The sequence below is a fragment of the Rhinolophus hipposideros genome, assembly GCF_964194185.1.
Source record: "Rhinolophus hipposideros genome assembly, chromosome: 16".
Classification (NCBI taxonomy): Eukaryota; Metazoa; Chordata; class Mammalia; order Chiroptera; family Rhinolophidae; genus Rhinolophus; species Rhinolophus hipposideros.
The window spans coordinates 43,548,478-43,576,334 of NC_138062.1; the positions used below are offsets into that span (position 1 = coordinate 43,548,478).

The 27,857-nt window shown below is 52.2% G+C and overlaps 1 protein-coding gene across 3 annotated transcripts in view; it reads left to right on the forward strand.

Moving 5' to 3' along the window:
* The window catches only part of PEBP4 (phosphatidylethanolamine binding protein 4), a 211,442-nt gene extending 186,654 nt beyond the window's left edge, over positions 1–24,788 (forward strand). For 2 of the 3 annotated variants that reach the window (XM_081075908.1, XM_081075910.1), the window contains exons 5-7: positions 9,304–9,349; positions 11,648–11,761; positions 22,686–23,869. In XM_081075908.1, coding sequence (XP_080932034.1) covers positions 9,304–9,349; positions 11,648–11,761; positions 22,686–22,840 — 315 coding nt within the window. In that variant the 3' untranslated portion in view covers positions 22,841–23,869. Of the gene's footprint in view, positions 1–9,303; positions 9,350–11,647; positions 11,762–22,685 lie in introns of all 3 variants that reach the window. The other variant, XM_081075909.1, reaches the window with a different exon arrangement.
* The last annotated feature ends 3,069 nt before the right edge of the window (positions 24,789–27,857 follow it).

Consider the following 27,857-nt stretch of genomic DNA (forward strand, 5'->3'; position numbering starts at 1 on the left):
CCCAAGCACCCCCCTCCTCAGATAGCTCTCTCTCCTGACCCTCCTCTGGGCCACCAGCGTCTGTCAATCTCAGCTGGGAGAATATCTCCATGGGGTGGGAGGTGGAGAAAGGAGCAAGGAGCGAGAGGAGGAAGGAGGCCGGGCTCAGATGGTGTCATTAGGAGATATTAATGCCCCTCATCAAGGCATATTAATAAACATTATGTGCCACACTCCACACACGCCGGGTGAGTGCAAACCCAGCGGGACAGGCCCCACATTCACAGCTGAGTAACCTCTGAGCCCACGGCACAGCCATTAGCCTCATGAGGTTGACCCTGCCAGGAGATTCCTTGGGCCCATCACAGCAACAGAGAGCTCACAGGATGAGTCCTGGCTGCCGTGCCCCCCCCCCCTTCCTCCGCTGAGCCCAGGGAAGGGGAGCCATCGTGACCTGTACGCTTGGATGGCACTGCGGGGCTTTAGAATGTTTCATTTCCTAATTTCATCTTCCCAACAACTGTGTGAGGAAACCAGGGCAGGTATCATTATCATTGCTGCTTGATAGGTATGGAAACTGAGACACTGGGAAATTGTCTTGCTCAAGGTCATGTAGCTAATCGGTAATGACACTGGACTGGAGCCCAGGTGGCCCTTTAGGATGGCTGTGTCAACAACTTAGTCCCTAATCAAGTGGCGCTGCTTTTAACGGGATTTCCCTGGCTCTCGCAGCTGCCAGAAATCAGACCCCGAAGCACAACTTCTTCAGCAGGACAGGCCTCTGCCCTCCCCGTGTGGGGGGCTCTTGAGGGCCAGCATAGTAGCAAAGGTTCTGGAAGGCGGGGGACCAGAGTGAACTACTTGTGTGAAGAGGCTGGCGGAATGCCTGCCGCATTTTAGGCAACCGCAAGAGGTGGATCCCCTTTCTTGGTATACTGACCACTACTACATAAATCTTAAATTATTGGCTCCTAAGGAAGTGTGAGCAGGTGGAAGGCTGAATGACCTGTTCTTTTTATTTGTTTGTCAGCCTTCAGCCTGGTGCCATAGCAGGGTGCAAAATGGGTTCTTCACTGTGTTTAAAATTACATAAGGTTTGCTCCGTTGTGTGTTTAAGAAGACAAGAACTAGTGTTTTAATAAGATCATTATCCAAAATAGTTGAGATAAAAGGAGTTGGGGAAGCTAAAAATATAAGATTCAAGAGATCAGGGAAATGTGCTTATGAAGAATACCCAATTCTCTGCAGGATTCCAGATAAATGAAGCATTCCAGCAAACTGTAGTTGATTCCAGCTTCAGCTTTTGTTCTGTGTATCCAGAAATGGCAGTCTTTCGTCTAAACTGACATTGAAGCATAATAATTATACTTAGCTATCAACTCATGATACTTGCTCTCAACCTACCGTAACATTTCTTGTCTATTTCTAAGTGGGACAGATTTAATAAGACCATACACTGTGTTCTTTATTCCTTTTTTCCTGCCCACCCTCCTCCTAAACCTACTTTGGAACCACAATCAGAGAATGGGTGACCTGTGACGGGCAAGGGTAAAAGAGGCATGGGTCCACTATCTCCCGAGGTCTGAATCAGTCTCTGAGCTTCAGACACTGAAAGTAACTTGGGCAAGTTTCCCCAGGCAGGAGGGGAGATGGGAGTCTAGCCAGCGAAGGCCCCCGAGTGCACCAGGGGCTCGAAGCTGGCCCCTGTGTGATGAGAAACTTTGGGACCCAAATGCAAAGAAGGGAGTCATGTGTTCTCAAGACAGTTATCTGTATGTGGACTGCCCAGAGGATTCTTTTTCTTGATAGTTTTTTTTTTTTCTGTATTTTAATTTTTTTTTTTTTTTTTTTTTTTTTTTGCAATGAACACATAGTACTTTAATGACCTATAACAAAAAGTTACAGTTTGTAAAGGGAGGCGTTTGGGATCCCAGATTGACCTGCTCTGAAGGAGGCTATGGTGATGGGGTTCAGCTCCATCCAGCTCTGACTTCCCAAAGCCTAGCCCCACCCAGAACCTTTCTTGACCAGAGAGGCAGCTTCACCAGCCCCCTCTGATAACCCTCCTGGGACACAGTTGCTGAGAATTTGGAAAACAGAAAAAGTTCTTACCCAGGGTCTAGAAGACCCACAGTTTAGGTTGCTGATAGCTTTGATTCTCAGATATCAGAAGCATCGCCTACCATTCAAGCCTAACCCCAGCCCTCATTTCCAACCTTATCTTGAGTTTCTTCCAAACCCACCTGTTCCTTTCAGACCTCGTTTACATATTTATATATTATTTATTCCATTTCCTCAACATCAGCTGCCCTTCCCCTCCCCTATCTTGTCCACTGGAAAACTGAAAAGCTCCAATACATCCTTTCAAGCCCCAGAGAGGGTATATGGCCTCCTTTCAACAGCTTTCCCTGATCAGTCTCCCAAAGCAGTTACAACTTCTTCCTCTACGCGCCTCTACATTTCCTATAGTCTTCAATTATTTAGGCCTATGGTAGAGTTATTTCTTTGTTGACTTATCTGTCCCACTAGACCATGAGCTCCTCAATACCATAAAATATGTCTCATTCATATTTCTCTGTCCAACACAAGGCTTCTCATTCATTGGTTCATTTATCTGTCCATCTCTTCAGCCGCCGTCCCTCGGGGCCAAGTCTCTGCTAGATGCTATCACCTACACACAGGTGCAAGACAGCGTGACTTACTTGGGAACTGCATGCACTTCCACAGGGCCTGGAACAAAGGGCCTGGACAGCTTGTACTTTTTAAGCCACAGACAACCTTGGCCTTGGGGCATCTTGCCTCTTAACCCAGTGTCATGAAGAGCGGTGAAGCCCTGACTGAAGCCCCTCCCATCTGGGTAAGGATTATCCTTACTCCAGGAAGCAGATCATTCCTCCTCAACCACGCCCCACCCCATTTTGACTTCTGGAGGCCCAGGGAAGTAACTGACTCCAGATCTGAAGCCAAACTGGGAATCAAAACCCATGGGTCTTACGGCCAGGCGGTGCCAAGATACCAGAATCTGCCAATCATCGTTGGTGTATTCTAAAGACAATATTCACATGCAGCCCCCAACAGAAGGTGCCAGGAAGAGGTTTATCAGGTCTTTGATGTTGACACTTCTTGAGGGAAACTGGCACACGAAATAATTGACCATCCTACATCCTGGAGTCTAGAAGCTCCCAGGAGCGCTCAGGTCTGTGCCTCCTTCTCAGCACTTCCCACGACTCCATTCCACCCACCACAGTGGCCAGCCCTCCTTTCCCTGGCCCTAGGGCAAAAAAGCAGGCCACAGGATTAATTGATCACAGCCTTTCCCCATGGAGCAGGCACCAGTCTGGGGGCTGGGTCCTCTCCAGGCTGGTGTTAGGCCCCTGGGGCTCTCCAAGCCCAGGAGCTGTCAGTCCCTTCCACTCACTTAGCCCTTGTTAATTGCAGAACACACAGACTGCTGGGTAGCACTTTCCAATCTTGTGCCTTTTCCTGGCTCCTTTGCCACTTGGCAGCTTGCAGGCAGCTGTGCAAAACAGCAAGGAGCTTTCTCATTTTGGTGCCAGTGTCACAGAGCCTGGAACTGTTTCTATTTTTCCCTGTTTTTCCGTTCCTCCCCCCACCCCCATCCAAGTGCTCTGTTTTGCTCACTTCTCCCTCTTCTCTCCCGTATCTCCACGACATCTTTCTGTACCTCATCTTTCAAGTTCAGGATTCTTCTGATGCCCCCCACCCCAGAGATCAAAAAGTAAAACTGCTCACTCTGGGATTTGCAGCCAGGCAGGAGAAATGATTGAATCCTCCTGTCCAGATGGGAAGAGGTGGGTAAAGGATTAAATCATCTCCCGCATGCTCCAGGAAATGTGCCGCTGACCCTCCACTTCAGGGGTCAGCAAGCCTGAGTACCTGGGGCCTTCAGGTGGGCGGCCAGTTGCCTGTGGGTAATTGAAGGGGGATGAGGAAACTGGCCTGGCCTCCCTGCTGGGACCAGCACTGAGCCAGGCCCCTTCCCTACCCACCAGACCTCACAAATCTGGCCACTATGTCTCAAAGAGCCCTTACGTATCGTAAAGTAGTCCCCAGGCTTGGGGAGAGCAGAGGAGGGGTGTCTCTGGACCCTCTATTCCAGGGGTGTCCAAACTGCAGCCCACTGGCCAACTGCGGCCCGCGATCCATTTTTTATTGGCCCGCAGCAAATTCCAAAAATGTATTTAGTTTACTTAAATAAACCAGGTGAGGCAATACATACTTCACCTCGAGTGACTGGTCCGGCTGTTTGTGTATTTTACCACATATGGCCCTTGGTGAAAAACATTGAAAAAAGTTTGGACACCCCTGCTCTATTCTCAGATAAGGTAGCTTTCTGATTGTTCCCACGGGGACAAGAAACAAAGGATAGAGGTGACTTCTATCTAGTTGGTTCATGTTTGTAGTTCTCCCAGGGCTTAATGTATCAGGGACCAATTCTGTCAGGGAATTCTGGGACCTGGTCCTGGAGGACGGAAGAATCCAGATCTAGATGGCAGTAGTTTGGTCCTATCGGATGAGATCAGGAAATAGAGTCAGAAGGACAGACTTCTCCCCCTGGCACTGAGGTCGGCTACCTGTGACATTTTAAACAAAAGCTTCACTCATCTCTCCATTCATTCCATAAATGTCTATTGGACCCTCACTGTCTTAGCTTGGGTTTCCCTGGAAGCAGAGCCTGAGACCTGAATTCCAGTGCTAGTAGTTTATTTTGAAGGGGACACAAGGGAACACCAGTAAAGGAGTAGGTAAGACAGGATAAGGAAGGCATCCAATCGAGGTTCGTGTGCAAACGAGTGCCACCCTGGGTACCTGGAACCGGTGTGAAATATACGGCTCAGTCATTCCCCTCAAAAGGCAAGGAGCTGAAGTAGTGATGCACCAGTTCTTAATCAGCCATTGGTTCAGAGCTGTGGCCAGGGGCTGTTAACACCTAGCACACATGCCCTACTGCACAGGTGGTGGAGAGGCCAAGAGAAACAGGAAGTGGAGCCGGCGAGCACTGACGTGGCAAGGGTCAGAGGATAGGCCCGGGCACTGACCATGCCTATTTCCCCTTCTGTGTGCAAGGTATCTTGTGGGCTACAGAGATAGGCAGGATGCAGTCACTGTCTTTGAGAAGCTTCTCTGGGTTTCTTGCAGTCAAATGGGGAGACCGATCTCTGCCCTTCCCATGCCTGGGTTTGCTGTGACCTCCATTGGTTGGATAGTGCCCTGGAGAATAAACACTGAAAGCTCATTACCAATGTAAGATAATGATGGCAGGGCAGGTGCCCAGCTTCTAGCACTGTGCTCTTTACTTGACCTACGACAAGTCAGTCAGAACAAGTCTGGTAAAACTCTGTGCATCGCCCTGGTCCAAGAATGGAGTTGCTTGACTGTCAGTCGAGCCCCAACCATCTCACATGCCAGTTCCAAACTAGCTTGACAGAGAAGCAGTGGGTTCCGGGGTGAGAGAGAGCTGGAGAAGAAATCTCATGTTCTATAAACCCAGAAATTCCTCCAAAGTGTCCATCGAGTCGAGATCCTTCTCCGTAGTTGGAATAATGTGTGCCAATTCCTATGCCAGGCGCTCATGCACATACCCCACATGCACACACACACACATTGGGGACCAACTTCTAAGGAAAAAAGAAGAGACTATTCTTATTAATCCTGGGCATTTAAGAGTCCTACTGATCAATTTTCCATGCGCTCTTCCCCTCTCCTGCTAGGAGGGTGATGGGTATCAGGCTTCCCATTTCCAAAGGATGCTGATAAAAAAAAAAAAGCTACCTTCCCAAGGTCCTCCAATCCCTAGAAGGTCTGAGGATGTCCTCCCAAGCCCAGACACCTGGGCTGCTTCTGTCCTGATAGCCTGAAAGACCCACGCCAGTCTTCTCAATGTTCTTGAGGATCTTGAGGATATTTCTGCGCTGTTTGTAATTTCTATAATTATTTCCTTTTTTTAACGTTAGCATTTAGACAAGTTCCTTTTGAAAATGTCAATCTGTTTTACCTATAGTAAGGGAACGGAGGATATTTCTGTGCCCTTAACGAGGAGCCGCCTACCTGGGGGCTGGGGACAGGGGCTCCAGGTGAAACAGCAAGGTTTGGGGGTGCTCCCCACATCCCCTCTCCTCCTGCAGGCTCCCTTTCCAAAGCTCTTCTCTGCTCAGACTTGACAGGTGTGGGGTCTGTCCCTCAAATGTTGGGTTCATCACCTAGCATCAGGGCACTTCCCTCAGTCCAGTCTCCATGGGAAGTACTAGAATGATAGATTTCCCCCTCTCCTCTCTAGAAACATCCGTGAATCTCATCCATCCCCAGGGATGTCCAGCTTTCAATTAGCAATAATCGCGCCTCGGATAAACCTCATTGGCTACGATACTGCCACTGCGCAAAGCTTGTGTCCAGCTTTCTATGGTGATCTCAGGCTAAATGTGATACTGCAGCCCACAAACATGCTTTAGGAGAGCTCATGTTTTCATACAGGGGGCGGGGTGCTAACCATTTCCACCACAGCCCCAGGCCTCCAGGTAATATCTGCGTATTTTAATAGTGGTTTTTGAAGAGAGAGAGAGAGAAAGAGAGAGAGAGGAGGGAGGGATGGAGGGAGAGCGGGAGGGAGGGAGGAAGGAAGGAAGGAAGAAAGAAAGAAGCCTCCTAGAGAAGTGAAGGGATTGTTAAGGTGTCATAGAAAAAGCACAGGACAGCTCTGAGAGTCCAAAGCCATAGTGGGTTTCAGAGGTCAAAGGGTCTGAGGCCTCTTTCTCCTGGAAGATTCTGGGGTTCTCCCACTTGCTCCCGTGGCTCTGAACGAGTAGTATGACCTCTTTGGGGGCTCAGCTTTCTCACCCATTGACTTTGGTTTCCTAAGGCCCCTCCCAAGTATTGATTCTATGGTAGAAATTTTAGGCCCCGTAGGACAGACCAATGAGAGGAGGTTTATGGCCAAAGGGAGCTTAGCCGATGCCCAACCCAATGAGAGTAAACACCAGCCACCCTGACCACATGCCACTGGGGGCCCCTTTACCCCTTGGTCCTTCCTCAGAAGCCTTCCTTCCCTGCTCTTCCAGCAAAGACCGGCGCCTGTCCATATGACAAGCTCCAGAGAGACGCAAAAGCCTCTGAAGGCCAGGGGTGCCCTCTGCTCACAGCCCCCCAGCAGCTGCCTGGGCGGAGCTCAGGGGCAGCGGGCCCAGGGAAGGCCACAGGAAAGGCCATTGGCTTCACACAATGAATCCCAGGGTCTGCTTGTGTCTTTGCCAAGCTGGCCCCAGCTGATGAGAAAAGACTCCCCAGAGGGAAAGGGAGGGAAAGAGAGCCTTCCCACCCTGATCAAGGCTACAGATCAGACTTTCCACACTGCTCTGCACACACCAACTCCCTGACCTTAGGGGCCCAGCCTCCACCCTCACCCCCTCCCACACCACACAGAGGAGGGAGGCCTGTTTATCACTCTGGGTGGGACCCAAGCCTGTGGGGAATTGAAAAGAAACAGCCAGTTTAGGTTGCTATTGTTTTGTTTAAACAAACCACTGGCTGGGCTGACTGGGAAAGGAATGAGGGGGAGGCTGGGAGTTCAGAGCTGGCTGGGGTGGGCCAGGCTTCCCTGGGCTCAACCACCTTCTCTCAGTCTTGTTAGGGTGGCCAGAGAGCTACTTTGGGAGAGTGGCTGCTAGTCCTCCAGGCTCTCAGAAACTCTCCTTGGGGAGATGGGGATCAAGGAACCTCCATTCCCAACCCCTTCCCTTCATCCTGGCACCCTAGCATCTCAGCCCCTGGCCACACCTAAGCACCTATGCCTCATGCCAGCACTTGATAAGGCAAGGCTGTTAATGGGGGAGTGGGGGCCCTGAGCTGAGAGAGGGCCAAAGCAGAGCCGGAGTGTGTTCTGCTGTGTCTGAGGGACTGAATTTGAAGGCTGCCTGAATGCCCCTGAGCAGACAGGACCCAGTGAGAGAGGGTGGAAGGATGTCAAAAGACAGATCTCACTTGTGTGAGGTAAAGAAAGCAAAGTAGGAAGGGGCCCAAGGTGAAGGGTCCCTCCCTCTATAGTCTTGGCTCCTTACCCCAACCAGACCCAAAGGAGGCCCAAAGTGAGAGTAAATGGTGGACAAGCTGCAGCCTTAAAGGGGAGGAGATGGCAGGGAGGGAGTTCTAGAATGGGAGGTGGGGCCTTAGTTTTGTTAAAAAGTAAACTGTAGAAGGGGTTGTGTTACCCAACTGACTTTGAGATTTTTCCAGAGAACTGAGATGAAATCTCACGCTTCCCTTCAACACCTCTACCACTCTACCCCGTTCCCTCATTACCACCCCAGCACCCACACCCCCCACCATCCTGAGCACCCCCATACTCCCCACCACCCTGAGCACCCCCCTTCCCCCACCACCTCCTGGAGTACCTCTGCGAGGGGAGGAGCAAGGGCTGTACCAGGAAGGTCCTGGTGGAAAGGTGGCCAGGGCACAGTTAGGTGTTGGCAGAATCAATGAAGAGCCACGCTAATCACCATCATTAAGGCTATAAAACCCCACTCCTAGGGGCCGCAGGGCTAACTAGCATGACCTGGGGCCCCAAGCTGTGGCACGGACTCAGGGGCCCAGCTCCAGTCCCTTTCATCTAAGCATCTCCCAGTCCTGCGCAAACATTAATTAGCACCCGCCCCCACGATCGCCTCATTATCCCCCAGACACTGAGTGGAGAGGAGAAGGGAGGGGAAGGAAGAGAAGGAGGGAAACTGAGGCTGTCCCAGCAGCCAAAGAATCTTCCCCAGTGGATGGGGCAGGGGGTCGGGGGCTGAGCTTAGGGAAGAAGCTGCCTCAGAATCAGGCTTCCTCCTCCCTTTCCTGGCCTTTCTGGCTGTTCAGACAGCCATTGGCCTAATGTTCTGAAGGCCCCAACGACAGCCTGAGAGGAAGGGCTGGCTGAGCAATCCTCTGAGGATTGTCAGCCCCTGCCTCAGATCTGACCGGACCCCACAGGCTGAGAGTTGTGCCCTGTGCCTCGTCTGGGGGCGTGGATGACGAAAGTGGGGCAGCCTCTCAGGAAGTGTCCTCTCAGGCCTCGGCAGAGTTCAGGAGTCCACCCCTTGCTACCAGGTTGCTCTCAGCAATGTCTGTGTCCTCTCTCCCTGGATCCCGAGGCACCATTCCAAACCCCACCGCCCGTTCTGGGAGCATCTCCCAGGAGATGTATCCTCCTGCTCCCCAATACCACTCCCTCCGAGAGAGTTAGAACTCAACAGAGCCCAAGTGGACTGCAGGGTGATGGTGTGGCCGTCTGCTGCTGACCCAGCAGTGAACCTCGCCTGTCTCTTGTTTCAGGGCATTGACTTGAAGAAAGGGAAGATACTGGGCCGGGAGTTGTCAGGTGAGTAAGACCCTGCAGCGCCCCCCAGCCAGAGTGATAACAATACAATTTCATGTTGATACGTCACAGTACGCAAAGCACTGATCCAAGAGTTTCTGGTATGCTCTGATTTAATCTTCTCAACTGCCTTTTAAGGTTGCTGCCATCAATATCTCTATTTTAAAGAGAATGAAATGGAGGTGCAGACCCCCCTGCCCTGTGTCACACAGCTCATAAGGGATGGAGCCAGCATGAATGCAGGGGTCTGCAGGAGAGCACCCGTGTCCACTCTCCTGGCGGGGATGAGTGGTGTCATTCCCTTCCCTCTGCCCAGCTCTCTCCATTTCTGCTCCCAGTTCCAGGATGTGGTTGCATGTGGCTACATAGACCTCCCTCTTCTCTGATGCCTTCCTTTTCCCACCTCATCCTTGCCACCAGCACCCCCTCCCTCCCGGATCCCAGCAGCAAGAATAGGCTCTCCACTCAACTTACAGAGGATATTCAGGGGGTGAGCTGGCCTCTGGCACAGGGCTGAGCAAAATTACCAACTGAACCTCATGGTTCCATAAATCACCACAGGTTAGGCACCAGATAGGCCTGGATTCAAACCCCAGCTGTACCATTTACTGTCCACCTGGCTTAATCTCTCAGAGCCTCAGTTTCCTCATCCAAAAAGTGGCGATAGCCCCACCTTATTGCCAAGTTGTGGAGGCGATTAAGATGTCATAAGGGAAGCAGTGCCAGGGCCTGGCCCCAAGAAGTGGCCCAACCTGCGTGTCTCCTCTTTTCCTCCTTATGCCTGTGGTCCCTACTTTCAGAGGGGGGATTCTTCAGGAAAGCTTGCTAGCGAAAGGGATTCAGTCTCCATCTCTGAGGATAATTCCCAGATGCACAAAACCAGTGATTTCCAACTCCAGCCTTATCCACACAGAATCACGGTCACCAGTGTCTGGCAGCACAGAATACACCCACCCACAAGTGCACTCACCACCTACACACCCACCAACCTTGCTGAAAGCTGGCCCGGCCATATATGCCCTCTACACACCACTCACACAAAGAGACCCTCCAGCACCCACCTATGCTCAGAAGTCTTTCTCAGTGCTGGCCGTGTTTGTGGAAAAAAACACTGATTTACACACATACTGACAGAGACCGTCCAAGAAAGCCTCCGAGCACATGCATACCAACTCTTCCAACACCCGTGCCTACCCCGTGTAGACCCCAAGTCATACAAACTCACATGGCTCTTGGCACCCCCTGTGCTGTTCTCACCCTGGACACACACACACACACACACACACACACACACACATCTGGATGCAATCCAAACACTCAGGGAGAGAATAGTCAGGAATCCCCTGGCTGTGGGCACACTGGAGGCCCCGGGCCCGGAAGTGCACCATGAGGCACACGCCCAAAGCTCCAAGCAGCAAATGGCTCTTGTCTAGTGATCAGAAGAGGAAGGCGGCTATAAAGTACCAATACTCCCTCCCACCAGCATCCTCATTGCAAACATTCCGTCCACCCCCAGGAAGGTTCTTGGCTCCCTGGAGAGGGAGATGAAGAGAGGGAGGCGAGGGGAGAGAGGCAGAGCACTCCTGGAGGGAGGCCCAGCTGGAATGGCCCAGACTGGCCTGCAAAACCCCAGGGCCCTGCATAGACTGGGGGAAGAATAGAGATGTCCCCACCCCGCTTTTCCCCCAGTAAAGATCTGCCTCCTGCACAGACAGCACAAGGGAGGGAGATGGGCCTTCTCCGGAAGAGCCTGTGTTGGATCCCGTTGCCCCAAGCACCCAGGTCCTGCCGCTTCCATGATCAAACCTTTGAACCGAGTCCCACCCACCCCCGTAACCACTTCCAGATCCTCCGGATTCAGCCAAGAAATTGGCTTCTTTGGGGATTGAGTTCATAAGGAAATGCTGAAAAAATAAATAAAAATCCACTGCCAAACGCACTCAGAGGAAGATGGGTTTCTCTTGAGGCAGGAAATCCATCAGGATAGACTAATGCAAAAGGACGACAACACCCACTGGCCCAGAAAGGCCCGGGTGCCTGCCAGCACCCGAGAGCTTCAACCAGACCACATCTCTTCCTCCCCTCTATCCCCAAAATGTGCTTCTTAAATGAGGCTACTGAGGATGAGATCCTGCCAAAGACACATCCTAATGGTTTGCAATGGATGAGCCCCCAGCTGGGACCCTAGGAGGGTTGGCATGAAAGGCACAATGATTCTTTTTCCCTTCTGCCCAGAGCAGCAGACAGCTCCTGGGTCATGTGGCATGTGGAGCTCACCCTCTCTCCCTTTTCTTCCCATAGCCTATCAGCCTCCCAAACCTCCGTCACAAACTGGCTTCCATCGCTACCAGTTCTTCGTCTATCTTCAGGGAGGAAAGAGCATCTCTCTCCTTCCGGAAGAAAACAGAACTCGAGGTAAGGCTTTCCCATGCTTCAAAGCCAGGGTGAGTTCTGGATGGATCCGATGCTTCGTGCACTCATGAGGAAGTCAGGACCTCTTACCCATGAGCCTTGAAGGCTAAGGTCAAAGAGTGGTGTTTCTTTAGGACACTCATTCCAGTTTACTCTGGAGTAAACTGGAGTAAACTGGAACGAGTGTCCTAAAGGAGATGTTGGCATCAGATATGGTCTCTCTGCAGAAGACCAAGATAGTGATGTAGCTGGGTGGGGGGTCTACACCTTAGGGTCCCAAAGGGAGTACCTGGAGCCAAGGAGAGAAGCATGTCCCCCTGCAGCCTCGAATGGCATGTGCGGGCAGCTACCTCACAGCACTTCTGCAGATAATTGTACCCTGTAATTGAGTATGATCTGGGCAAGAGGGCCCTGGAATGCCACCCTGCCGGTCTGTCTTCATTGGTCGTTAATTGGTCTGTTTGCCCGGTGCCATCTCAGTGGTGGGGCAAAGACTTCCCCAGCTGTAGCCCCTCCACCAGCTTCTCTGTGCAGCCCTCCTGGCACTCTGGGGAGGGCCCACCCCTCTGTAGCTTCCTAATGGGTAACTCAGCCTGTTAGTCCTCAGCCCTCCTCCTGCTAGAGCTGGGGGTGCGGGAAGAGCCAGGGAGGGACACCTGACCACTGCAATGCCACCTGACCCTGTGTGAGCCACAGCCTTCAATTCTCTTCAGGGAAATGGGAAATAAAATAATTCCTTCCTGTACACTCTACCACCGCCCCCATTTTAGGGAACGGCACCTAATGTGGAACACACAAATGCCAACTTGAGAGCACAAAGAGTACATCCCCCAGGCTGGCAGGAGAGTGAGTGGGTAGGTGGGTGTCGTCAGCCGTTTTCTCTCACCCAGTGACCCTGACTAACCTCCACCCACTGGGAAGCCAGCAAAGGCATTGTTACAATCCTGCCGCCCAAGGCTCCAGAGGAGAGGAGCGTGGAGCCCAGAAAGGCCCGTGGTTGAGTGATGGAGCCCTTCGGATGTGCTGAGCAGAGGCCACCAATCAGAGACGGCTCTAGCCGCCCTGGGAGCAGAGTTGGTTCAACCTTTCCACTGGTGAACCTTCCCCAGGTACCCTTAGCACCTTGCCAATCTGTAAATCTGTTTCAAGGGCTTTGCCAAAGACACACTTTCAAGTTTGGATACAAAGACAGAAGAGAAAGAAACATGCACCTTGCCCAGGCCCAGATCAATTTCTCCAGGTCCCTGCATCCCCAGCTCACCAAAGATGTCATGAAGCCCCTTCCATCAGTGTAAGCACAGCGATTTCTGGGGCTGGGAACTAGCACCTGAGCACACCATGCTCCCCCACACATGGGAGTCTCATGAAGTAAAGCAGTGCCTGAGTCCCAGCTTAGACACGAAGAGCCCAGTGCCTTGCCCTGGGCAGGATAAGGCTCAGACAGTTCCCTAAGGGAACCTCTGGCGGGTCGAGTGCTTTCTGAGAGCAGGACGGAGGGAGAAGGAGAGAGCATCAGGTGATGACAGGAGGAGCAATGAAGAGGGCCAAAGAGGAAGGGGGAGGCGTGTGCGCCAATGATACCCCCACCCCTGCCGTGGCTGGGGCCTGAGCTTTGATCCCTGCCCACCCTCCAGAACACACAGTGGCCTGTGTGCCCTTCTGATGATACTGGCAGCAAGCACGGAAGCTGGAACCCTATCGGGCCTGAAATCCATTATTAGTCCCTTTGGATCTTTGTCAAAACCACGGTTTCTTGTTGGACCTGCAGTGCCACCCACCTTTCATCTGTATGAACACTGAGGAACTGGAGTTGCATCTGGGAAGAGTCCCTTTTTCTTCTGTGCCCTTTTGTTTGCCTCCAGAAATGGAGGCAGGAAAATTATTCTCCCAAATATAGCCCTGTGCAGGGTACTGGTCCCACTGTGCGATGCCTTCCTTCCATGAACCTGGCACTGTATGAGGGGCTTTAGAGAGGACATGAGAGGGCACTGGGAGTGTTCCCTGCCCTCAAGGGGCTTACAGTCTACTTTGGAAACACTTAAATAACAATGCAGAGCAGCTTATAATTAAGCACTTAATTATGTGTTTCTGGCTGTAAGGATACCTGGAGATCATCGGGATTTAGGGTAGTCCCAACTCTTCCTAGGATCCCGTTCCCTGCAGGACACAGGGTACTCAGCCAAGAAGGGTACAAAGGTATCTTACCGCAAGGTGGGGAAATCTGTACTCCAGTCTCTAGCTAGTGACTTGACTTTGGGGCATATCAACTAACCTCTCTGAGCCTCAGTTGCCTCATCTAGAAAATAAGGGGTTGGACCTAGATAATCTACAAATCTATATATATGGCCAGGCCTGAGGCTACGACAAGCCGGTGGGGGATGGGCTGGGCCCTGGAGAAGGAGGAGATCTGAATCCTTGAGTGAAGGAGAGAGGGAGCTCTGGGCTGGGAAACCACAGATGCAAAGATGGAAAAAGAAAACAAAAAGTGAAAAGAAGCACCCCTTGCGAAGGGGCGGTGATGGTGATGAAGGGAGAAAACAGTGGAAGGCTGTGAAGGTTCTTGAAAGTCAGGCAGAGGTGTGACCTTGATGCGTACCATGGACAGCTGTTAACTATTGCCCGTGGAAGAAGTAATGCACAAAAGCACTCCTGAGAGCTGACTAACCTGGAGCCATGGGCAGAACTGACCAAAGCGAGAGGACGGAGGCACCAGAGGCATGGAGACCTGTGGCGTGGATAAACCCAAGGGTGACTGCAAAAGCAGAAGCGGCCCCTGCACAACGTCGCAACTCCAAAGGCCTGGTGCTCTCTGAAGCACCTGCACGGAGTTTGGGGAACTTGTGGGGCCCTGGGCTGGACCAGTCCTCAGGAGGCCGGGCCAGGAAGCCCTACCAATGAGCACAGGCCCTGGGGCTTGCCTTGGTTTAGTTTTCTTTCCATGGGAAGGTATCTGTGGAGAGAGCGGGATGTTCTGGGGTATGAGTGGTATAACCAGCCACTGTGTCCTCTGGATGCGCAGACAGGAACAGCTTCTAGAGATTGGAGGGGAAAGGTCAGTATGCAGCGGCCAGGAAGAGAGGATATCCCCTGGAGGATGGTTAACTGGACCGAGTCCTGTTGGGTCGCTTCCCTCCCGGCATTGCTCAGATGCAGGGGCTGACACCCTCTGTAGGATTCCTCTTTGTTCTGTGACCCCCGGACAACATACATGGGGTCAGCAAATGGGAGACGTTGACACCGACACTCTCGTGTGAACTTGGACAAGCCACCTCTCATCCCTAGGCCTCAATTTCTACATCAAGATAAGGGGTTGGATGAATTGGTCTACCACTGAGTGACCCTGAACACATTTGCTCCCAGCTTACCAAGCTCTCTCCCCATCCAAGTTCTGCCAGACGGATGCAGAGAGCAGGTGATCAGACTTGACTCGCCCAGCCACCCCCCACGCTTCTGAGTGGAGGCCTTCACTCAGATACTGGGCCTCCAGGACCACAGCAAGGGCCCTGGCAGAGGATTCGGAACAACCTTGCTTCCGGTTGCTGACCTCCTGCCTTCCCACCCCACTCCTCCTGCCTGTACACAGCTCCTTCCTGTCCCCACCGTTTTCCCCACCGGGCTTGACACGAATGTCCTCCGTGTTCATCCCAACAACACTAGGAGCTGTGCGTTCAAGGCACTGTGGTTGGCGCTGTGGGCACAGAAGTGAGACGCATGGACTGAGTCCCTGCTCCCTCGGATGTATGTGTCACCTGGGAGAGCTCACAAAGAGAGAAGAGGGGGATATTCAGGCAGCTCAAGCATGAGCACATCCCAAATGGTGGAGAGTGCTGATGCTTACAAAGCCTAAACTGGTGCCGACTGACAAGCGCTGGACCCGTTTCTCAGACATTTGTCCCAAAAGCCACAGTTCACCTTCCCAACTTCGGAGCTGGCATTACCTCGGGCCTGGAATGTACTGCAGTTGCCCCCTCTGCTTCCACCTTAACTTCCGTCCCCCAGCTCTAAAGTCCGCCCTCCCACTCACCCCACCCAAAGCCCTGATCTGCTCTCGGGCCTCCTCCAGGACTCACGTCGGTTTCTGTGCGTATATTCCTCACAGCAGCCTTGGATATGGAATCTGTACTTCTAGATTCTAGGGGAACCAACTGGGTGCACGGAAGGGGACATGTCTGAAGAGGGTCCATACACACAGCTTTCCTTTGAACGTCACACGGCGCACCCTCCCATACCAACGCTGCCAGAACGTCCATTAACTCCTGCTTTTTTTTATTGCCATCAACCTGCCCATGACTCTCACCCAACAACTGATTTGCCTCCGCCTGCCAACCTGGGCATACCATTTCTCCCCACCCCCAAACCTGGAGCCCCTTGCCCAACTTCAGGACATCAATCCTGCTTATCACCTCCATGACACCTCTCCCAATGACCCCAGCAGGCCTTCTTCTCTCAGTCTACACCTCTTAGACGCTCACAGGACATTGTGTTGTACTTCCTTAGTCAGCTGCTTTTATCTCTTTTGTGTTACTCCATCATTTTTCACTTGGATGGGCCCCGCTTTCACCTCAAGACTGTAAATTCCTCAAGGAAAGAGATCACCTCTCTCTTATGTTTCCTGTCTACCGCCTGTCCCTGTGCTCAGCCCACTTTGGACGTTCAGTCAATGAGTGTGTTTGTGTATGGGACACGCCCACATAGGCACATTCACGAGGCCCCACACACGGCTCATTCTCACACCCCCACGTTCACAAACACACCTCACCGTCAACTTCCTTTAACACCCAAAACGATAGCCGGCTCTGTGAGTACCATGCCCACAAGGGACAATTTCAGCGTCCACGTCATCCGTGTTCCAACGGTGGGCAGGCAGGGCCACTTACACACCCAGCCTCTCGACCACCAGACTGCGTGGGGAGGCCAGCACAGTGGTCATCCTTGCCTCTGGGTGAATGAGGAAACTGAAACCCAGGACAGTGCGTGGCTTGGTTGATCAAGGATCCTCAGTTAACCGCAAATTAATTTTCTTCATTTGACAGGCTCTCTGAACCTGTCACCAACTCGCCCACATTCCCTCTTCCCCCACCCAGACCACCAGACTTCTGAGCCCTGGTGTGGAGACAGAGGGGGAGCAAGTCCATCCTGCTGCCCTGGGCCCCCTTGACAAGAAGCAACAGCCATCCAATGCAGTGCACCCACACGTCCCTTCCCCGTGGCCTGAGCGCTGTGTGGAACTGTGGTCTGCACCGTGCCACACCTCAGCCACCTCGCCCAGAGGTGTCACGAGCCGGCCTCACGCTGTTCTGACAAGTGAGCCCGGGAAATCCCCTCTCTCCCAGGAGAGAAGACCTGTCACAGCTTGCTCCAGAAGCCTGTCCAAGGCAGTGAGCCCAGGACAGTGCCAGTGCCAGGGGACCTAACGGGCCATGCCAGGCGCGGGTCACAAGGGAAACCTCAGAGGCCTGCAGAGAGATTGCTCCTTGCAAAATGGGCTAGGAGGGGCAGAGAAGAGTCCTGAGGCTCTCAACTAGGCAGCCCATAGCCTGCTGCACATCACCATAGAAAGCTAAATTGAGCAACTCCTGGTAGCCACCCACCCACCAGGGTCAGAGAGAAGGGGTGGACAGAGACTTGCCGCCCAGTGGGGTGTAAGTCTTGCTTGTGGCGTCTGAAGGCCTGCAGGGCACTGCGACTGATTGAGACAAGGGGCTCTATGTGGAAATGTTTGAAAGTGCAGGCCAACGGACGTGAAGGCAACAGAGCTCCAAACAACATCAACAGGAGAAGGCCTTGGTCTGGAGGAACTGAAGTTGGGAAGAAATCCACCCGGCCTGATGGCAGTGAGGGAAAAGCAGGAGGTGTAGGCAAAGGTGTAGGGAAGGGAGCTCTGACTGGAGACCAGCCCCACACACACACACATAGACAGACACAAACACCACAGCCCACTGCAAAACAGCCCCTACTCCCAGCCATGACCTCCCATGGTGGTTCACCTGGCCAAGCCCCAGGACCCCCCAGAGCCCAGCCCCTGAGTCACCGTGTGGACTTGTGTCAGGCAGCCCTCTTCTGCCTCAGAAGGGCCCCACCCACCTGGCAGAGCGGGTAGAACTGGGGGCTTGGCAGCCGTCCAGAAGGGGCTGTCCTGGGCAACTCTCAGGCAGGTGCCCAGGCTGGGAACTGCCTGCACACTCCACAGGCCCCAGGCATCCCTCTTCAGGAAGCAGGCCCCAGTCAAGCCAAACATCCACCCTCCAAAGCAATATGGAACACCTCATCTGGAAACCACAGATAATCCCAAAATTTCACCCCAACCTCCAGCCAGCCCGCACCACCACCAAATACTGGAATTGATCACTGAGAGATCAATTGACAGCTTCGAGTCTCCCCTCCTCTCACTCCCTTCCCCACCCCACCCCAGCCCCAGGAGTGAGGGAGGAGGGGGATCCACTTACTGGGTCATTAGGAACAACACTTCCACTCTCCACTTCTCCTAGGGTCTCCTCTCCTCACCTCGGGAACCCTCCAGAATCCCCACCCTCTCATTCCCCCAAAATCAAAGTGGTCCCCTCTGTCCCCAGCCTCTCAAGCCCGCGGGATCAGACATTCAGCAAATATTCTTCGGGAGTAATTGGAAGAGATGGAACAAGGGCTTTTCAGCTCCTGAGTGGAAGTCTCTGGATGTCATTTAATGGCACACAAAAATAAAAGGCTCCGGCCTCCCGCCCACCACCACCAGGAGATCATTAATCTCTGGAGAAAGGCATCAGCGCTTCTATCACTGCAGCCAGCCCCGCAAAGAGCCAGACAAATTACAGACCCGAGCCTGGCGCTCATGGAGGGGGGGGGGGTCACTTATTAGACTGGCGTTCAATTTTTGTTTGCTCTTCAGGGCCACTGTCCCCTGACAAGCAGCAGTGGTGCCCCTGCCTAGGGGGAGAGTCAGGGCAGGCCAGAGAAGAGGGTGACCACCTTGGTTAGACACAGCTCACCTGCCTGGGATGACAGGGCTCCAAGCCAGGTACCCCTGGGTCCCAGCAGAGGCTCAGGCAGCTCACATGGCCACACGAAGGAGGTCACCCCAAAGCTCAGCATCCCACCCCGTTTTCTAGGGGGTGATTAGGGGGCTGATTAGGGGGCTGACTCCCAGTGGAGGCTTCGGACCCCCACTTCCTGGGCTGAGAAGGGAACATGTTAAGGCCTACTGAGGACCAAATGACAGCTCAGGTGGGGAATGTCCCTTGGCTAGAGCAAAGACTCAGGGAACACTTTCCTGTGTTATCAGGAAGTCTTAAGAGTGGGCCTGCTGGAGAGACTCTGGGGGTGCTGCCAGGGGAGGACCTCATCTGTGGCGTTCGGAGGGTATGCCGTGCTACTGGCCAAGGCCACCCTGCGAAGGCCTAGCTCCTAATTAGTCCAGTGTGAACTGTCTTATTACATATTCATCTAGGTCCGGAATGAGGCCTGGATAAAGTAGCTCCCCCTGAGGAGGCAGCTGTCAGTGCTGGGGAGCCTGGACCCCAGGGTCTGAGATGCTCTTCAGCTCAGCGCTTCCACATGCTAGCCCAGGAGCTGTCTACACCATTCTCCCAAGTCCTACAATGGAGGGGGCTGCTAGACTAGGTGTAGCATCACTTTCATTGTCCCTTGTATACCTGTGTAACTCTAATAAGCCCAGCGGGGCTGTCCACCCCACGTGACGAACCACTCCCAAACAGTGGTAAGCCCAGCAGATCTGGGAAGCTGGGAGTGGAGAGAGTGACTGTCAAGACCTGCCCCAGGGCCATTCCCAAACATTCCAGCCATTGGAGTCCCTTGAACTCGAACTCAAACCATGAGTCTCTGAAAGTTTGGAGCCCCTCTCCCAGCTCTTGAAGACAGGGGTCATTCATCCCTCCACCCCCCAGGGTCTAGTAGAGATCAGGCACACAGTGGTGGCTCAGAAGCCCCTGATGCCTTTAGATAAGGTTCCCTAACTCTCCCCTTGGCCCACTTCTGAAACATCTCTGACATCTAACATCTCTCACTGCTAACATCTTCCTTATCAGCAGGACCAGTAGGTGAGAGGGTGCCTCTAGGCACAGCCTGAATCTGGTTTGCGGGATGGGAACGGTGCCCCGTAGAGTGGTGTAGGGACAGACCTGCCCGTCACATGCAGCACCCCACCCTGAGGAGACCAGACCTCTAGATTCCCATCACTGGGTGGCTGGTGGGGGAGAGGGATAGGCATCAGAAACCCTGCTCCTTTCTCCCTCCAGCTGGAGGCCTTTGAAATGCACTCACCACCCTGCCCTGTCCCAGGAAGAGCCCATCCTGGGTGGGTCCAAGGTACAAGGGGAGTGGCCAGAGCTCAGACAGCAGCACTCCCCTTTTCCTGCATGCAGTGGCCTCCCCACAGCTTAGGGAACCAGCAGTGTCATACAGGATGGGGCTTTCCTCCACGTGGTGACCACGAAAGCCACAGCCTCCAAGCTCCCCATCTCTCCCCACACACCCCTGAGGGCCTGAGTCACCCCCCCTTCCTTCTAGAACTTACACAGGGTCAGTTCCTCTTGCCCTGTGTGGCAGGAAACGGGGGTGTAAGAAGTCTCAGCCAAGCCATGGGAGGAGGCTGCTGGAGGCAAGGAGCTGGCGGCATTGTCCCTGCTCTCCTGAGGGATACAGAGGCTGGTCGGAGGAGCTGCCCAAGAAGCCCAAGAATCACCAGGTTGTCAGAAATGGGACCAGGAAGGAGCTGTGAGGCCCCCAAGGCCCTCCAAGCTTCATCAAGAGAAGTCATCTGAGCTCGGGGAAGGCACACTGCTGGAGAGGGGAGTGAGGTCTCCCTCAGGGCGCAGGGGATTTCTTTCCACCACTTGCTCTGATCTTGTGATGAGTTTCAATTCCCTCCTTGCCACCGGGTTCCTTCCTGCCCTACTCAGTGGGGAAGGCCCCCTTGTCCCCATGCCTGCCACACACCAGTTCACCCAGAGCCTTTCCTCTGGTGTGCACATGCACACACATGCGCATGCACACGTACAAGCATACACACGTGCACACACGTGTGCACGCATATCCACCCACTTTCCCAGAGTCGTGAAAGCACAATTCTTTGCCAGCCAGCCAGCCTCCCTGAGTGCAGAGGACAAGGCCAGGCCTCCTAGTGGAAAACCTACAGCATCAATCACATACCTGTCCGCCCAGCCTATAAGACAGGAGAGGCTTTCTCAGCCCAGCCACCCTTCCTCCAAGAGAACGCCTGAAACCCCTGTTTTCCATCCCAATCTGAGCGTGCAGTCACCGCGCCAGTTAGGATTTGAGAGAACCTGCAGAGGCCTTTTCCCCAGCACTTAACCTAAGAAGCAAACTCACCAGAGCCCCAGCTGTGCACTGGGGATAAAAATAGTCTCACTCTCTGAAGACGAACTGAATGAATATGTGTGGAGTTCCTAGAACGATGCCTGGCACACAGGAAGCATTATATTAGTGTGTTACTGCTATTATTATTTTTTGCATTGTCATTATTATTTTGTTTCTTTGGATTAAAAATTGTCCTCCCTTTGAGAACATCTTTGGCATGCAGACAGCCCCTGGGAGGAGGGGTGGTAAATGGAGAAGAAGACACTCAATGGACCTGCTTTCTTCCTTGTTAAAAAGGGTGGTGGGTGTAGACAGAGGACCATAGGCGGGTAAATGGGCAGCTCTGAGAAGATTTCCAGGCTGCCAGCCACTCACCTTGTTTTCTCTGTAGATTACTGTCTTCCATCGGTCCATGCCGTAGGGCCACTGCCTATCTCTGCTCCAGGCAAGGTCTTCCTGGAGCACTCCCTCCAGCCAGGGACAGTTAGATTTAGCTAAAAAAAGAGAAAGGGGGAGAGGGAGTGGGAGAGAGAGAGAGAGAGAGAGAGAGAGAGAGAGAGAGAGAGAGAGAACAGGATGCCCAGTTAAATTTGAATTTCAGATAAACAAGGAATCATTTTTTAGTATAAGTATGCTCCATGAAATATGTAGAACATGCTTACACTAACAAATTATTTGTTGTTTATATGAAATTCCTGTTGAACTGAGTGTCCTGTATTTTATCTGGCAACCATCCACCGAGGGTGCCTGAGGCCCAAGGTTTGGGAAACAAGAGCGTGGGAATACGCCTCTGACCACTTCCCTCAGCTTCTCCCCAGTGCCTGGGGCTGTGCCCTCCTTGCACTGCTAACTAGGCCTGTTCACACTTGCCCCAGAAGGTGCAACTCCCTTGATGCCCCGGTGTTTTCTCCCCTTAAGTAGGCCCCTTTGACCTGGGCACCAACTGGAATTCTCCACGCCCCAGCCTGGGGAGATCTTACCCACAACTGGCTCCCTTTTAGGATTCAGGTGCTCAAGGGCAGGGGGAAGGGGCCCTGGTCATATGCCTTGCCCCATGACCTCTGCCACCAGGGTCTCTCAGGTGTTGGTTGGAGTTCTGGGAAGGAGATTGAATGAATGGCACAGACACTTCTGCCAACCTCGGCCCCAGCAGCTGGGTGACCAGGTGTGAAGAAAGGAAACGTTCGGGCCTCAGTCATGGGGTCAGGAGAGCCTGCAGGAAAAGAAGGGTGGGTGGAGGAAGTGGGCAGACCACCTGATTGGGCATTTCCTTTCTGCATGTGAATGAGAAGGGAGAGTTATGCTCAATAAAGGGCACTGGAGACGCGGACCAAAGGCCAATCTTGACTCAGTCCGGACTCTTAGTCGCCATTGTCTTCTGGGGAGCAGCCCCTTCCTAGGTGACCAGCTAACATCTAGGGGTGTCCCTGCAGCTAGGAGCCAGAGGCATCCCCAGGGACTCTGTCCCCTTCAGCCCAATGGTGAAGGTCATCACCTGCCGTCCCCACTTCCCCAGAGCTGGCAGCTTTCATCCCTGCCAGCTCTCAAGTCCATGGTTCTCTCTCACTGCCTCCCTGTGGTCTGTTTGTCCTTCCAGCCTCTTGGAAAATGGACAGATTTCTGAATCGCTATGATCTGAATGAACCTGAAGCAAGCACCCAGTTCATGACCGAAAATTACCAGGACTCTCCAAATTTCCAGGCTCCGGGAGGAAGAAGCAGTGAGCCCAAGGAGAGACCCAAGCAAAAATAACCGCCTGCCCGACCTCAGGCTTGGCCTTGCAGGTTGTGTGTCCTATTGCCCACCATCGACAGTCTGAGTATGGAAGCCCCTCTGCGTATGGAACCCCTTTTCTTCCAAATTAAAAAAGAAAAAAATCATCCAGCGCTCGTTAGTTGGATGTTTTGCTTCCTTGCCTGTGCTCCTTCAAATATCAATGAGAGGAAATCAATCGATGTGTAGAAATGCAGACTATAAATGCAACTTGGGAGGGAGGGGTTGCGGCATGGGATAGATGGACAGGCAGGAGGTGGAGATCCCTGGCCACGAACTGTCAGTGAGGCGCTGTGTGACCTTGAGCAAATCACTCACACTCTAAAGTTCTGCTTCCCCAGTTGTGAAATTGAAGTAAGAAGAAAAGGTGTAGGGGCAGCTGGTTTATCACCGTGGGGCATTCCAGCTGTGCCATTCAATACCATTCATTCAATTACTGCCATCACCTACTATGTGCCTGACCTTCTGCTGGGTGCTGTGATCCATGTATGAACAGGGAGAACAAAACAAGAGGCTTGCTTCATGGAGCTTACAGTCCAGTAGAGGAGGGGAAGATTCATTAGATGACCACAAGCAAATTACAGCAAATGTGACAAGTGCTCTGAGGGTGCAAAGAGCTTTATGATGCTTTATGATGGATTGATGGGGGGAGGTGTTGGCCGGTAGGCAAGGCCTCTCAGAGAAGTGATGCTTAACTTCAGGGCTGAAAAGCACTGTGAATGGGACCAGGGGTGGAGAGCATGCCAAAAAGAGGAAAAAAGGGAACACTTCCAAGCTCCCGTGGCTAGCGTGGCATTTCCCAGGAAATGAAAGGCCAGACGTAGGGCTACCTGGACAGGGGTGCAAAGACCAGAACATGTCAGGCTTTGCAACTGTACTGAAGTTTTGGATTACACCCTGAAAGCAATGAGAAATCACGGAATGATAAGCAGATTGAAGGGAGAAAAGGAGCATAATCTGATTGATGTTTGCAGAAAGCTATAAAGAAATTCCTTGGTGTCTGCAAGGAAAGGAGTTTCGGTGTCTACCTCCCCCTGAATATCCTCTGAATGTCTCTTGGCTTTCCCACCAAGGACTCTTTGGAGGCATCTCTTTGCTACGGTCTCATGCATAGCCTAAACCCTGGTTCCTTAATTCCCCCACCCCCAACTCCAGTCTATTCAGCACCCCCAACCTCCACTCAGTTTCCCTCCGAGAGTTAATGACCCCTCTCTCCTTGGCTAGAATACAGCAATGCTGGTGACTCATGTGTGCAGAGTGCCTTGAGATCCCCAGATGAAAGGGGCAGGCTGCAGCCGGGCACCGCGTTATTACCTCCTTAGAGCCAGGCCCCACATTAGCTGGAAGGCAGAGGGGCCCTGGCCAACCCCTCAGCCCAGCTGTGCACACTCTTAACCAGTTGGAAGATTTTCGTGGGGGGATCTCAAGAACGCACTGAGCTGGGAGACTGCCCGTTTGAATAGGGAGGTAATTGGACCATGCTTCGCCTGTCCACTGATAGATTTGGCTCCTTGCCTAGGTGATAGACTCCAAGTTCTTGTTCCGGAGAAGGGCCTTTGATGCCAGCCCAGGTAGTAGTAGGAATCCCTACTCCCTTCTACCCCACCAGACAAGCTTGCCAACAGCGCTAAAAGAAGAAACAAAAGGAAGTAAGCGTCGGTGTGCAGTGTCATGCAATGCAGCCTCGGAAGGGACTTTCTGGGGATATGTGAACCTCACTGTCCCCACAGCCCCCACCCCACCAGGCCCAGAGTGTAATTGGCAGCTCCGGTTGGAGCCCAAGGCTGGGATAAATAGCAGGTCGGCTTCCTAGAGCAGCCCCAGATCGAGACACATCCTCCCTTCTTCTGCTTTTAATTCCTTGTGGCTAGCATGTTTATTTTGGGTGAGGGAAAAAAAAATCGGATGTTTATCCTTCGAGGAAATTATCGGCTTGCTTTCCTTCCTTTTTTTCCCCCCTCCTTTCTTTTCCCGTGGTGTTTTGGGCTTTTAGTTCAGCTACAGGAGAGACCCCCATCCTCCTGGCCCCAAAATGTGAAAAAAGAACAAAGCTGGCCCAGGCTCTATGCTAAAGCTAGTCCTGCCAGACAGCCCCTGAAGGCCACAGAGAAGGAGGTCCCAATGGCAGGTAGGGGAAACCTGGAGACCCAGAGACCTCGGGAAACCCACCCGTGACTCAGCTCTGTCTGCACAACACTTTGGGGGCTATTGTTCTTTTTCTTTTCACTGCCTCCTCCAAGAAGACACAAAATGAGCATGTAGATCTCTAGTGAAGCAGCTAAGAAATGTAAGAGACCATTAGTGACCCCTCTGCAAGGATAAGGAGAAATAATTCTATCATCATCATCATCATCATTGGATACCATTTGTGGAGACCTTTTGCAGACCAGGCACTGTGCCAAATGCCTAACATGTGGCATCTCCTGTGATGCATTCCTGCATGGTTTCACAGCCCACTGGAGCCTTCAGACATATTCTCTCATTCAATTGTCACAATCTAATAATGTAGGTGTTGTTATTCTCATTTTATAGATGAGGAAACTGACATTCCGGTAAGTTAAGGAACCTACTCCTTGTTCTGCAACTAGTAATGATGGCATCTGATATTAACTCAAGCTTTGTCACTCAGTAGTCCGAAGCCAACAGTATTCTAATTTTACACTCTGGGCTACATAAAATGAAGGCCAGATCTTCCATTATTCAGAAGCTGTGTGGGCCAAGAGGGAAGGCTGGCAATTCCAGGAGAATTTAACGGGGGGGTCTCCCCACGTGTCTTCCCTTTCCCCAGCTTCAGCTATTCTCAACCAAGTATGACTTGTGGGGAGGGCCAGCACCTGACACTCACCGCAATGGCCTGGCCCAGTGCAAGGTTATTACCAACCCCTCACCCCACCTGCCCAGGGCAACTAACCCAACAGTTTACTACCCTCAATGCACGGAATCACCCCCTCCCTCCTGAAACTGCCTGTGTGATAACTTCTCTTAGGGAAGGAAGAGAGGTGGAAAAGGAAGGGGAGCCATATGAGAAGACTTCCTGGTGTGGTGATGAAAATGATGGTGATGATGGAGGTGGTGGGTCCAGGTGACGGGCTGAGCAGCCCTGGCATAGGAAGAAAGCCGGTATACGTATGAGGTGGTGTAGTTAAGTACGACTTCTCTTGGCTAGAAGACCCAAATTCACATAGTCTCTGTCACTCAATAGCCCTGTAACCTCGAGCAACTTACTCACCAGTTCTGGACCTGTGTTTCAACTGCAAAAATACCCTGTTTCCCCAAAAATAAGACCTAGCCAGACCATCAGCTCTAATGCGTCTTTTGGAGCAAAAATTAATATAAGACCTGGTCTTATTTTACTGTAATATAAAACCAGGTCTTATATAATAATATAATATAATATAATATAATATAATATAATATAATATAATATAATATATACCAGGTTTCATATTAATTTTTGCTCCAAAAGACGCATTAGAGCTGATGGTCCGGCTAGGTCTTATTTTCGGGGAAACACGGTAGTAAAACAAAAAACAAGGGAAGTCAGTGCCTTCCTTAAAGACCTGTTGCAGTGGTTAAGTGGGATAGCACAGAAAGCACCCAGGCCCAATTGTGCCTGGCGTGCAGGCATCTCAGTAAATGCAAGTTTTCCTCTCCTTTCCTGCCTCTATCTCACCTGCTCTGCTCCCCAGCTCCGTAATGGGAAAGAGTCACTTTACCCAGATGAGAGTCCTTCCCAAGAGACCCATCAAACAACCAACTTGGAGGAGCCTCAAGCCCCAGCCCGTCATCCCCCTCCCAAGCTGAGCAAAACATTGAGTGGCTTGGATCAGGAGAGACAACCCAGTTCCTTAGCAACTAACAAGCATTTCCCTGTAAAGACAAAGGACCCTTCACTCATAATGTTCCCTCCCCCACCCCCCTTGCCTCTCCAGGTGTCTGATCACTGTGCTGGAGTAGGGCTAGAGGCTGCCTACCCCCCAGAGACCTAGGGGCCTCTTGCCCCACCTCCCAGAAGTCCTGATATTACCTGTAATTATCCCACAGCACCTTTCATCCTGGTGCTAATTACCTTTCCCATTTACCCCCAGGGGCTGCTGGGACACGTGAGGTATACATACACACTCACACAATTGCCCATATTTCCCCTTCTGAGACCCCCGCTCCATTTTACAGATCAGGAAACTAAGGCTAAACACAGAAGCAATTCTTTGAGGGTTCACACTGAGAAATAGGAGCTGAAGAGGCTGGTTTAGGGAGAGGGGAGGACGAGGCCCCTGAGTATCCTGTGGGGTAAGAGACCAGGAAGGAAAAGAACCTTTTGTGGAAAACCTTGCCAGGACGGGGGTCTTGGCTCTGAACGCTGCCTTGGTGCCACCAGCTACATAGATGCAAGCCATCCTGCTTAACACAGAGAGGACATTTCAAAGGGAAAAGGGGAAATATTTTAATAGAAAAGGAAAGGAAGAGAAAGAGTCTGAAAGAGGAGGAAATAGAAAAGAGGGACATGCCATCTCTTCTGATGTAGCTGAAAGAACCACTGACCAGGAATCGAGATCTGATTTACTACCAATGCTACCATTCACTGCTGTGTGATCCTGAGCAAGTCAGCTGCCCTCTCTGGGCCTCAATTTCCTCGTCTATAAATAGTTTGTTATGGGTATTCTCTGAGGCCCCATTCTAGCTGAATGTCCTGTAATTCTGTGTGGTTTTTTGGGGGAGTGGTAGAGAAAGCCACTATCACTGTCCCTTTGGCTCTGAGGTGAATGGAAGCCACCAGAACAGGGTAGAATGAGCATTCTTGGGATTAAGAATGAAAAAGAGCCAAGTGCATTTGGCTGCAAGAGCCAGAAGACCCTAGTAGGAGGCCCAAGTTAAAGAGGCATTTACAGATGTGGGAGCTGGCGAACCTGGGATTTCAGAGGGACACCTTCCCAGAAGCAGCGCAGCAGTCAGAGAGAGAGCTCATCCTCCTCAGATCAGGAAACCCATTCACGGA